A 13,462-nucleotide genomic window follows, 5' to 3' on the forward strand; every position below is an offset into this window, starting at 1 on the left:
TGTCCGAGCAGCTGCAAAGGAGAATAATGTGAGTCAATCAAATACCATTTCCGTGCGAATGTTGGCCAAAGAAAATGCAGAACTACGACGAGAAAAATGCAAAGCTACATAAAGAGAAGGATGACGCCATGCAGCAAGGCAAAGTTGCTATAGATCTGACAAAGGTATGTATGTGTGCTGATAGTGGCAACCATTTTTCAAAAATCTGAAATGTTTAATTTGTTCAGGCACTTTATCGACGCTTAGGACTGGAACATGAAATTCCAGAGGCATCAGCAGCAGCAACGCAAGCAATTGTGAGTATAGCTAGCCCCACTTATTATCTTTTCTGGAAAACACATGACAATTTTTCCTTATTTTACCTGGCCAGCTGATTAGCTCCTCTCTTTTTTGCATTTTCACGACTATATATGACTATAATTTTGATGTGGTATTTAGAATGGCAACATGCAGTGCACCAGTGAGGAAGTGGCCTCATCTTGATTCTTGCATAGCTACTGGACTTAAATTGAATTAATTGAGTACTAATGGTAAGGTAGATATTTGCATTGGTTTAGTTCCCATGGACGAGGACTTAGTTGACATCACTACAGATTTCTCCTCAAAATGGATTTTTAACCAGTGCTATTATCATACACTTATAACTACTTTCTATTTTTGCATAGCTACTGGACTGTAACTGAATGTGTTTACCTATAATTACTGTATGTTCTTGCATAGCTACTGGACTAAAATTGAATGTGTTTACCTACTGGCTGCTATTAGCATCTGAAAATTACTCCTACTACTACTCTCTACCAATCTAACTAATATTTCTCCTCGTATATAGGGCACTGGTTCTTCTCATGTTGGCTTGGATTCAACTAACGATGACAACGCCACATATGGCCAAGATGAAGACAATGACGCACGCCGAGTTGCACTCGAAATAGTGGACCGCCATTGTGGAAACCATGTATGAAGATTGGAGTCATCACAATCTGATAATGCTATTTTGTGTTTGTAGAAGCTGTTGGTACATGCCACTGCTAACATTTAGATAGTAAAGGTGCAGCCAAGTAGTTGATGCCAGTTTTTGGGAAGAGAAATCAACTACTACTTTTGTAAAAATATTAGATGCAAGACCTATGGACATCTTATTTGTGTGGCTGTTGATGCAAGACCTAGGACATCTTATTATGTAGCTGTGGATGCAAAAACTATGAGCATCTTAATTGTAGCTATTGATGCTAGTTGTGGGCTTCTAATCTGTATGTCATGTGGATGATGACAAATTGATGCAATATATTTGTGTTCTAGCTGAATAGTATGGAATTGTGAATAAGATTCTTTTCTGGTCTGGTGAATACAATTATAAATAACATATTTTCTGTCAGTCTGTTTGAATTATCCTGTCGGTGGAGAGTCGATATGGAAAATTTTTATTTTCTGTCAGTTTGTTTGAATTCTCCTGTCGGTGGAGAGTCGACATGGAAAATTTTTATTTTCTGTCGGGCTAAGGTCGACGGAAAAAATAATTGTTCTCCTGTTGGTGTAAGTTCTGTTTTTTTGTCGTTCCCCATCCGATAGAGAATGTATTTCCTTGTCGGTTTTTGCTTTTCCTTGTCGTCACCTTTCGAAAAAAAAAATGATTCTAAACCTGTCGACAACGAATTTTTTCTGTGGGTGGTCAACCGACAAGGCAAATAACAAACCGACAGGAAAATAGTTTGCCCGACAGAAAAACATTTATTCCCTGTCGTGCTAGGCCTGTTGGAGTTTTTCTGTCGGGTCCCCAACAGGAAAAATAAAAACTATTTTTTCTGTCGGTAAATGGCATTGTCCTGTCGGTTTGGTAACCGACAGGAAATCTTCAGTTTCCAGTAGTAAAGTCGTATAGAAATCAGGTTCCATTCCAGTATACAAGATGCTGGTACTACCACGGCTGCCTAATTGTGATCATGTGAAGCATACAAGTTGCTGCAGCTGCCAAATTAATGATAGATATCATGCGTTGCTGTGAAGAGGTCTCCTGCTGATGCGTTCCTCAAGCTCAACGAAGATCTTGCCGTTGTAGATGCCCCTCGCGCGTTCCTTGGTAAGAAACCCATACCTGTCGTGGGCTAGCTGGTAGATCAGCTGCCACTCGGCCTCAGCAGCAGCCCTGCATTTTTATTCTCTTGTGAGATGTCAGCGCTATAGCTAGCCTTGAAACATATCACCTCTCTCTCTCTCTTTTTTCTCAAACAAGCCTCTTTAAATTGATGAGTATCTTTGCAGCAGTTATATATTTGTATGTATTCTGTAAACAATACCATGATGCAGGATCAAGAACGTCCCGGTTGACTGTGAGCATCTCTTCTACCTCCAAGAGCGACAAGGCGTCTTTTCTGATATGAGCATGCTTCTTAAATATTTCGTCAAATTTTGCCTGGACAAACCTGGAAGTAGGAACACAACAGTGGTAAATAATATTCCCACTTGTATCCCTCTTTCTGTAGGAATGAACGAAGACTTGTAGTTTCTACTTTTTAGTCTGTTTTGTGCCTAATTGTGCGCTAGTAAATGCTAATATTTCTAATGACAACAATGCAGGGTTGTTATTCAGCTTAACACTCAAAGTTGTGTGTTAGTGGTAAGTTTGAATACAAGGTATTTCTTCTACCTTCCTTTGGAATCGTAGGCGCCGGTGTCGCTTCCATGAATTGCTTTGTGGATGTACTCCACGTAGATATTTATGTAAGGTGGCAGTGCACCAGGCTGCAACAGTAAGAATGAAGCACTGCGAGTTCTGAATTCTGATAACAAATATTTCCTCACTGGATAAAGCCAAGGAGAGAGAGCGTACAGGGTTGGTCAAAGGAGCGAGAGCAGTATGAATTGTCGATGCAGCCGCGGTGGAGAAGGCAACTTCACATCCGATAGCAACAAATCCTGTGTGTATCGTCCAAGGTACAGAAATAGATGAACAAAAAAAAAAGGATAATTCCATACAGTTCACGCGCAGCTGAGAAGTGAGATCACACCTTGGAAAGTTTCAAGAGGAGTGAGGATGCCATCTTTGTTCCTGTCGAAGAATGACACATGCATCTGGAGTTCTGTCATGTTGGAGTTGGAGCTACCACCGTCAGGTTCAGGTAGTGCCCTCACACTCACCGCGGCACCTAAAATTATACACAAAAGAAAGCAAGCATCGATATCTGAAACTCACTGCAAGAGCCTATTTATCTGCCGAATCTGCTAGCTATTCAGCCGGTATAGGCGTGCCATCGCAAAAACATCAACAATTTGAAAGGAATCTCAATTGTCAAATAGCACTAGAAGTTTTGATACTTACAGCAAACGCTCCATGTCAGCAGCGCAGATGCAATCGACAGCGATCTCAGGGAAGCGTCCACCGGCCGCGGCTGGCGGCTCGCCATTGTTTCCGATCCGTCGGCGAGTTGAGCTTCTCCAGTTGTGTGTGGATATGTGTTGAGTGCAATAGCATTGGCACATTGCTCTGCTTAAATGGGTGCAGAGGTATGGTAGAGTAGACGACACTAGACCATCACTGGAAGCTGTACGTGTGGCCTGCTGCCGGCGCTTTACTGTGAGCCGAACTTGCCCCGTCCGATTCAGGAAAGGCGCCGAATGTGCAGCGAAATCGGTGGAAATGTCCGGAAGGCTTGAGCCTACAAGCCACCCCTTTCTTGGCAAGAAATGGCAGTTTTCTGTGCAGGACCGGACAGGGCTCGGAGGCGTGTGGCACGCCGGCCGGGCTGGCTACAGAACAAATACTAGTGACCAGGATGGGAGTGACACTAGAGCAGTGTGAATGGACATGACCGGTGGTGGTGACTCATGGTCATGTGGCTGTTGCCTGTCGTTTGGTACTTTGTGCATTATTCGAGAATCTATTATTTGTAATTTTTTTAAAAAAAAATCTGGGTGAACTCGAGCATAAACCGACTTAGGCCCTGTTTAGATTAGAGATAAAAATTTTTTGGGTGTCACATCGGATGTGTCGGAAGAATGTCGGGTGGGGTTTTTAGAAACTAATAAAAAACAAATTACATACCTCATTACAAATCTATTAAGCATAATTAATCTATCATTAGCACATGTGAGTTACTGTAGCACTTAAGGCTAATCATGGAGTAACTAGGCTTAAAAGATTCGTCCCACGTTTTTCAATCAAACTGTGTAATTAGTTTATTTTTTTATGTACATTTAATGTTTCATGCATGTGTCTAAAGATTCGATGGGATAGACGAAAAAATTTTAGGTGGGGAACTAAACAGGGCCTTAGGCCTTGTTCTGTTCACCCAAAAACCAAAAACTTTTCAACATTATCTGTCACATCGAATCTTGTGGCACATATATGAAATTAAATATAGACAAAAACAAAAATTAATTGTACAGTTTGTCTGTAAATCGTAAGATGAATCTTTTGAGTCTAATTAGTCCATAATTGTATAATAATTGTCAAATAAAAATGAAAGTGCTACAGTATCCCGACCAAAATTTTTTTGGGAATTAAACAAGGCCTTAGCTAGATGCTTCGTCTTGTTCGTTTGACTGATAAGCCATGACGAAAAATATTATTAGTTGATTTATTATGAGAGAAAAACACTGAGTGAATATGCTCATTATATATCATTTTTCAGTGAACCCAAGCCGACTTGGATGCTTATTATATCATTCTTTAGTGGAAAACACCCATGATACTAGTTCATATACTTTACAATATACCCAAGATACTTTGAACTCGAACACCTAACACAAAAATCACAACAAATACTGTACAATATAGTATTTGATTCAAATAGCAATCTCTTAATTGCCTAATACACTTTTGTACATGTTTATTATTATGTTCATTGCATTTGACTGAATGATGAACTCCATCACATATCACTTCTTGCAGACGTCCTCTGCTCCTCCAACTTGTAAAACACACTGCCATCATATATGCCTCTTGCAGAGTCCTTGTGAAGAAATCCTTGCTTATCACTTGCAAGCTTGTATATCAGTCCCCATTCTCCTTCAGGTGCAGACCTATATATATTGTAATGTAGGCTATATTATTTACATACAGGGGAAGAATTTTAGATGAATTGAGAGAATTTTATATTTTAACTTCCGTGTAGTGTGTTATTCCAAGAAAACACATTGCAAGTTGGAACTCATTAGTAACAACAAAATCAATGCATATTACAAAAATTACCATGATTGAGGGTCTAATGGATCTCGATTTGCTAGAATCATCTCCTCAATTTCCTCGAACGTTAGTGCATCTGGTCTGACCTTTGCATGCTTTGTGAATATTTCTTCAAACTTTGCAGGAACAAACCTACAATAAGCATGCCATGCTTAGTACACAGGTGAATTTGAGAAAATTTAATAAAACATAAAATTGTATTATTTATGGTCATGTGTGGCATGTTTGTACGACATATATATAAATAATGTAAATGCCATTTGTACATGTAATGTTGACCTAAAGTAATGATGCAAATGCAATCTGTCATTTGTATATATAATGTGAACTGATGTTAATGCATTCAGTCACTTGTACAATTACCTTCCTTTAGCGTCGTATGCACCTGTATCACTTCCATGCATTGCTTTATGGATATACTCTACGTATATGGATGAATGAGGCAGTGGTGCATCATCCTGCAATGAATCTTTTTAAGAAAAAGCAGGGAGAATTTAAGTTTCCTACTATTACATGTGAATCAACAAATCAATCTCATTTGTATACGTATATGAGTTTATGAATTTGTTTTTTTTTTGGATAATAGTATTTTAGTGGACAGCTATGGAAATCATATGAATCAAAATACAAGCAAAATTGTAAACGCATATCGACATACAAAATGGCGATAGAGAGGGCTTATCGACATTCAAAATATGAAAATGTTGCCCCAACTCGGCATTCCGTCACTAGCTCGAATGGAGGAGATGGGTTAAAAGGACGATTTGAAAATTTGTGGGAAAAATGTTTTGGTTAGATAATGGCAAGAATTTAGTAGGAGCAGCATGAAAGGGATATAGATTGAAATCAGTTGCACTAGAAGGGTGTAAACTTTTTCTGAAACACATATATAAGAGGACCTATAATTTTATTATGGCGTAATGGGAATTGACTCATCAGCAAGTCCTACATTTATTCAAAATTCTCATTTTATATGTTATTTAAAATAAGGATTTTAGGTCATAAGTTGCACTCTTATTACTATGATGAAATAAACGGCTAGTTGAGCAAGGATGGAGCTCTATTGTTCCATAGGGTTATGTTGATCCCAATAACTTTTGTTATTTTCACTACAATTTTCTCCATAAAAATTCTAGTCCTCTCTTTCTAATAGACAAAATAGCATTGCGACTTAAAGAGTGACCCAAGTAAACCCGGTGATATAAATTCTAAAGAGTGACCCAAGTGAACCCGATGATATAAATTCTAGCAAGAGGACATGTTGGGTACTACACACTCTAGGATCAAGTCAGGAAAGAAAAAACATTCTTAAATTCTAACAAAATAGAAAACAGCTGGTGGTTTCATCATTGATAATAACCATTTGATCAAATCTGTTTCCAAATATATTACCCACTTCCGCTGCCATTATGAACACGGTCAAAAGTGATTGCAAAATCTTGATCTAAAAATCAACCATTGTCATTATGGAAAATAACATAGACAAACTCTCTAAATAAAAATCACCCACACATAACATGATACAAAAAATTATGCATAAACTCTAAGTACTTATTAATCAATCCATTTGGTGAAGCAAGCATAAGCTTCGCACTTCACCGCAAATGGATATTTTTCTGCTATTATTATGCATTAGAGTAGTATATTCCTTTGTTCTAAATTATAAGTTATTCGGATTTTTTCTACATATACATAGCTTTTAATATGTATTTATATATCTGGATATAATGTATATTTAGATGCGCTGCAAATACAGCTTAATTACAAAAGCGAAAATAACTTATAATTTGAAACAAAGAAAGTAATTATTAAATAAAAAATATGTGTACGTAGAGAGAGATCAGTGGACTGTACAGGGCTTGTTATAGGACCAACACCCGCACTGATGGATGCGGCTGTACCTCTGGCAAATACGGCATCACATCCAATTGCAACATATCCTACAACACCAAGTGTGAGCCCAAAGTATGATAGGAAATTTTATTATGAGGTAATCAAACTTCTAAAATGTATATATATATATATATATATATATATATATGAAATAATGAATGAATTTTATTAATTATGTGACAAAGATTTTCATGATGGATAGTGTAGAGGGTAACATATGCATGGACCCATGGACGTTTAGGAATATGTGACAAAGATCAGGGGAGAATAAATGAAGTACCGTCTCATTCTTGTTTTTGAGAAGTCAATCACTTTTAGCTTTAACCAAATATATTAAAAAATATTTATATTTATAACATATAATTAGTATCATTAGATAGATCATTAATTATATTTTTATAATAAATTTATTTGTATATGTAAATGTTGCTAATATTTTTATATATAAATCTAATTAAACTTAAATAAAGTTTGATCAGCACGAGTCCAAACAACATAATAATAGGTTAGATATGATATGTCAATCGGCCAAGTGAGAAGTATGATTCTTTTGTCCCTTTTCAATTATGACAGGAAAGATCCAACAGAGAAAGCAGCTCATCATAACACAAACTAGAGCTATATAGGTCTCTGATTCAATATACTGCCCTAGTTTAGCCATTATTCACCTTCAAAGAGCTCTGAAGCTGTAATAATGCCATCCTTATTCCGGTCGAAAAATTCAACGTGCTTTTGAAGAGCAGTCATGTTGGCAAAATCAATGCTTGCCTCCACATGCCGACCTTACATAACAGAATATATGGTGACAGTATGTGAGTTTTTTTTTTTTTGGAGCAGCAGTTGTCTGTGCTAGCTGCATGCATGAGTATAGTTATGCCAAGATCAGACGTGATGAGCATGATTCTTATCCCGTAATAAATCCATAATTCTTCGGGAACAAATGAAATAATTAAGAAGATTAAAGAAATAATAGAACTCCACGTTTACTAAAGAACTTACAGCTAAAGACCCATAGAAACAGAACCGCTGGCATCACCGGCTGCAAATATGAAGAAGCTGCTGCCGGTGCACGTTGCCGACCCGCCATTGCCACCGGCTATTCCTTCTTCTCCAGACGTCACAGCAGGTGGCGTCCCATGGCTCGGCTTAAGTAGTTCTCTCGGAAGAACTAGGAATGAAGCAGAGGTCATCTTCATGCTGGTTGTAGGTACTAGTCCTTGGCTCATTCATGACTGATGTAGATCTTCCCGACCACGAATATTATTGTTCTGGAGAAGAGGAGCATGTAAGCAAGGAACAAATTGAAGCCGCATGTGAGCCGGTGGGATATGTGGTGTTCCTGGTGGGTGATTAGCGGCAACCACAACCATACACTCAGAATCTTCCCCATTCCCATACACATACAGTCAGAATCATCTGCTTTCTCATACAAGCTACTCTCAAGATGGCAACGGGTATCTGAAACTCGAAACTCGAGTACCCGACGGGTTTTACCCAATAAAGAGGCGGATATGGAATGAATTTTCTACCCGTGCGTATGTTATTGGGTAAAATCCTATACCCATCGGGTAATGGCGGGTACGGGTGTGGGTGTTTACTAACCATACCCGCCTACCCACGGGTAAAAAATATCCGTCAAAATAACTAGACGCCCTTGTCATTTTAGCCTATATAACACATGAATTTGGTCTAAATCTAACTAAATTCTCATAATCTATATGTATATGAATTTGATGTTACCATATGAGTATTAGTTTGTAACTTGTTGGAGGCTTAGTATGATTTTTTTGTGTAAATGTATGATATTTATATCTAATTTCTGGGTATACTAGCGGGTGTGGGTTACCTGTCGGGTAGAAATTACCCACGGGTGCAGGTATGGAATCATTTTCCTACCCGTGTGCGGGTACGGGTAACCCGACGGGTAAAATTTAGACTTCGCATGTGTGGGTTGTACGTACCCGTTGCCATCTAGTGTCCCAAAATAATGCACATCATGCTTTTCGAAGAGTGAAACATTCTTAAGTTTGACTATACATATAGAAAATAGTCAATATTTGTAACTCTAAATAAGTATATATACAAGTATATTTCATGCTTAGTCTAATGATACTTTCCATTCATCATGAACACTAATAAACTTTTATATGTATTTGGTCAAACATTAATGTTTGACTCCTCAGGAATTGAGATGTGCATTCGTTTTAGAATGGAAGGAATATGTGTCATCTTATTTTGGGACGAGCTCGCCAGACTAAGGTAGCAGGCTTCATCAGGGAGGTACAACACCCCGAGTGTACTACAAGAGATTGGGTCTTCTGTGGCAATTTTCATAAAAGCACTTTTTAGTCGTAGAAACGATGCGTTTATGACAATTTTCCAATGGATGACAAGCGTTTGTGACTAAGTTGTGCTTTAGTCATAAACAACTGTCACAATGTGCACTTCCTAATCTTTGTGACAATAACTCATGACAAAAATGAGTGAATGTAATCATCATTAATTAAAAAAATGTATAGTCCTACAAGTCAAATATTTTGCAGTTCAAATATTTTTGAACTATTCCAATAAACTTGGATGGAAAATGACCAAATCAAAAGTTATAGATCATGAAGAGACAACAACTTTGTAGTTGATAGCCTTTCCATTTGAAATCATTTATGCTACCAAAATTCTATTTGAAAATCTCAAATTCAAATTTGTTGAACTGTCCAAATGAACTTGAATAGAGAAATGACCAAAACAAAAACTATAGATCATGAGGAGACCTACAACTTTGTAGTTGATAACCTTTCCATTTGAAATCATTTTTAGTGCCAAAATTCTATTTGAAAATCTTAAACTCAAAGTTTTTAAACTGTCCAAATGAACTCGGATGGAGAAATGATCAAAACAAAAGTTGTATACCATGATGAGACCTACAACTTTATAGTTGACAATCTTTCTATAAAATGGGCTTTGTAATTGTATTATATGTGATCATTGTTTAAATGGGTTGTCTAATGATAATTGGTATGATATGGGCTAAGCCCAAATAATAAAAATGGTCCATAAAATAGCCTATGGCATGTGGGCTAATTTGGCCTAATTCATTATGAGAATTGTTTTCATCATGAGGTTTGCCACGTCATCTGCCACGTTAGATTCACCATGTCAAAGGACATGTGGCAACACCAAGGCAAATATGTTGTGATGTCTTTAGTGACAAATATCATGGTCATAACTTGGTGACAAACATGCAATTGTCACCAAGATCAATGACTATTGGGTCTATTAGTCACAGAAGAGGGATTGTGACCCACCTATTATCACCAGAGCCATATAGTCACAAAAGGGTACAATGACAAGAAAAAGGTTGTAGTTGTCACAATTAGTAGTCACAGAAAGTCTAACCTCTTGTAGTGGTGGCTAGCTAACCTTGTCGTGGTCAAGAAAAAAGAACGAGAAGTGGAGGATTGTGTCGACTACACAAGCGTCAACAAAGCATGCCCAAACCATCCTTTCGCTTATCGTGCATTGATCAGGTCATCGACTCAACGGCAGGGTGTGGAACCCTTTGCTTCTTGGATGCGTACCCCAAGTACCACTAGATCACGATGAACCCATCTGATCAACTCACGACTTCCTTTATCACCCCTTTCAGGTCCTTTTTCTATGTGTCAATACCTTCTGGTATGAGGAACGCTGGCCGCAACTATCCAATAATGCATGCACAAGTGCTTCAAGGAGAAGATTAGTCGAAACCTAGAGGTATACCTTGGTGATTGTTAACGGTAATTAACTCCAATTATAAACCATCAACAAATGCCAAAGATCCAACAAAAATGAACTAAAGTGCCTTTTGATTAGATATAAACCTAATGAGTTCCACGAGTTTTGGTATTCTCACTTGTTTTGCAGATATTGGATATTCTATACATAAAAGCATCTCAAATGATGAATTAGAGCACATCATTGCGAAGAGCTTGTCAAGACGATCAAAACGGGTATATCATTCATTATAATTAAAGTCCCGACGAGAGAGTCCTTATTGGATACGCTTTGGAACACTCTAGAAGACATCAAAACCATTACCAAGCAATAGTTTTAGAGACTAATCTAACTAATTCCACAACTTTGGTGAATTATGATTTTTCTAGGGATTAAATCAGAAATAGACGAGGAAGAGTAGGAGTCAAGGAACCAAATCAAATCATGTTGGAATTCCACAAGAATTGACGGGGAGGTTCCAGAGGACACCTGAGCAAAGGAGAAGGCGACCATGTGGGGCCAGCTAGCCTAGGTGGGTCCCACCTATCATCCAACTTCGCGCGACGGTTTCCAACCGACCTCTACGACGCATCTTGACTATTATTTGAAGTCGACTAGGCTATATAAGCAAAGGTAGACCCCCATGCACTGTTCGCCTAAACGGCCGTTTAGACCGTTTAAACACCGTGTAAACGCTACACAATGATACACCGTTTCCGTTTAATCATCTGTTTAGTCCGTTTAATTGACCGTTTAGCCCGTTTAATGGACTGTTTAGCCCGAATAATGGCTAAACGGCAGGTGACCGACTGTTTACCGTTTAGCGTTTAGGAAAACATTGCCCCCATGAGACATCTTTAAGACTTCAATTCATTATCTCCAGTCAAGATCAAGAGAGGGGTCCCTCGAACGGACTACCTCTCTAGAGCCTAGCAATCAAGAAGAAGACTAGTACACCTCTAGTTAGGTTTAGATCTAGTCTTAGAATTAGAACTATAAGAGAGAGAGAGGTGTAGAAGATCTAGAGGAAGCTTTGGGCTTGTCTCTGCTCCTTCTTCAGCTTGTACCTGCAGATTCGAGTTCTTTAGGAGCTTGGATCAGAGATTTCTTTAGTTATCAACTTCTATTAGTCAGTAAGTTTATTGTTCTTATTGTGCTTCTAGTTTATGAGTTTCATTTGAGTATTTTGATCTAGTGCACTAGGTTAGAATATAATTCATAGTGTAAGCGTGGTGCATAGGCTCGAGTTACTCATAGATGTGTCCTATAGTCTAGATCTGTGGTAGATCGCGAAGGTGACAACTTTGTTGAGTCTTATATAGTCCACCTCCCATATATAGGTTATATCTGTATGAGACCTTTTGTTATGTGGTAGATTCGTACTATGTTTGTGACCTTCCATAGTAATTCCCTAGTGGATCAGCAAGTACAAAAACTCCCTAAAAGTATAATTAGACCATCTTAGTTCTCTCCCTCAACCTTCTAGTGTCTCATCCTTGATTGTGCTCAGGGATTAAGCTAAGATCAAGATCCCTCCATCTGTTCCTTTGGGTTTGATATTAAAGCTACGTCATCCTGGTGAAGTGCTACATCAGTATCTTATCTGTGCGCTTGCAGATAATTATAGATCTTAGTGTGCATTAATAAATACCAACAGTGATATCATGGTTAAGTCCCGGAAGGCTAGACAACTCATAGCCAACCTCAAGGAGACCTTCTTAAACCTCTAAGCCAACCAAATTAGGCTCAATCTGGAAAAATGTGTTTTGGGGTCCCCTTAGAAAAGTTGCTCCATTTCATCATGTCGAAGCTTGGAATAGAAGCCAACCCAAAAAGTCGTTATGAGCATGGAGTCAATTAAGAATCTTAAGGGAGCCCAGAGGCTCATGGGGTGCTTGGCTATGTTAAGTTGCTTCATCTAATGTCTCGGTGTACGTAGAATGCCCCTGCACATGCTTCTAAAGAAGTCTGAGCAATTCTAGTGGATCGACGAGGCCCAATAAGCCCTCGACCGGCTAAAACATTTCCTGACCACTTTGCCAAGTGTCCCCATCCATGGATGTGACCATACTCCCATACATTACAACAATGACGCACATGGTGAGAGTGGTGCTTGTAGTTGAGAGGGAGGAGGAGGAGGAGGGGCACACCCTAAAGGTTCAATGGCCAGTGAACTTCATCCATAAAGTACTCTCTGATTCCAAGACTCACTACTCATAGGTCAAGAGAAGCTACTCTTATGCCATGCTCATCGCCAAGCGCAAGCTGCACCACTACTTCGACAGCAACCCCATCTCGGCGGTGTCCTTGAGCGGCCTAGGAGATATCTTCAACAACCATGAATCCTTAGGATGCATCGCCGAATGCGGCTTGGAGCTCATGGGGATATTGGTCTTTTGGATATTTCTGCACATGCATAGAAAATATCGATGTAGCACTCCGCTCGGGAGTATTATGAGGTCGGATTTATATTTATTAGCCTCTGGAAAAGCATAAGGCTATGATGATTGATGAATATGATTTCTTATGACTAAGTTCTAAAGCAATGACACAACTCTAGATGGGGTAAAACGACAATGGCACACGTTGCTTTTTAAAAGAATAAGATAAAAGGTAGCTAGGTAAAAGGTAGAAGGA

The 13,462-nt window shown here is 38.6% G+C and overlaps 2 protein-coding genes across 2 annotated transcripts; both read right to left on the reverse strand.

The window, feature by feature from the left end:
- Positions 1,781-3,712, reverse strand: LOC8061513 (probable peroxygenase 5). Its single transcript, XM_002438129.2, has 6 exons — positions 3,317-3,712; positions 3,006-3,143; positions 2,828-2,913; positions 2,645-2,739; positions 2,295-2,420; positions 1,781-2,143 (listed from the first exon to the last, which is right to left on the reverse strand). Exons 1-6 carry the CDS (start codon positions 3,399-3,401, stop codon positions 1,987-1,989), a joined length of 687 nt encoding a protein of 228 aa, XP_002438174.1. The 5' UTR covers positions 3,402-3,712; the 3' UTR covers positions 1,781-1,986.
- Positions 4,618-8,338, reverse strand: LOC8065740 (probable peroxygenase 4). The gene is made up of 6 exons (XM_002438130.2): positions 8,075-8,338; positions 7,744-7,857; positions 7,037-7,122; positions 5,546-5,640; positions 5,189-5,314; positions 4,618-5,019 (listed from the first exon to the last, which is right to left on the reverse strand). The coding sequence occupies exons 1-6, from the start codon at positions 8,160-8,162 to the stop codon at positions 4,869-4,871; spliced, it is 660 nt and encodes a 219-aa protein (XP_002438175.1). The 5' UTR covers positions 8,163-8,338; the 3' UTR covers positions 4,618-4,868.

Source organism: Sorghum bicolor, chromosome 10, assembly GCF_000003195.3.
Source record: "Sorghum bicolor cultivar BTx623 chromosome 10, Sorghum_bicolor_NCBIv3, whole genome shotgun sequence".
In the NCBI taxonomy this organism is placed as follows: Eukaryota; Viridiplantae; Streptophyta; class Magnoliopsida; order Poales; family Poaceae; genus Sorghum; species Sorghum bicolor.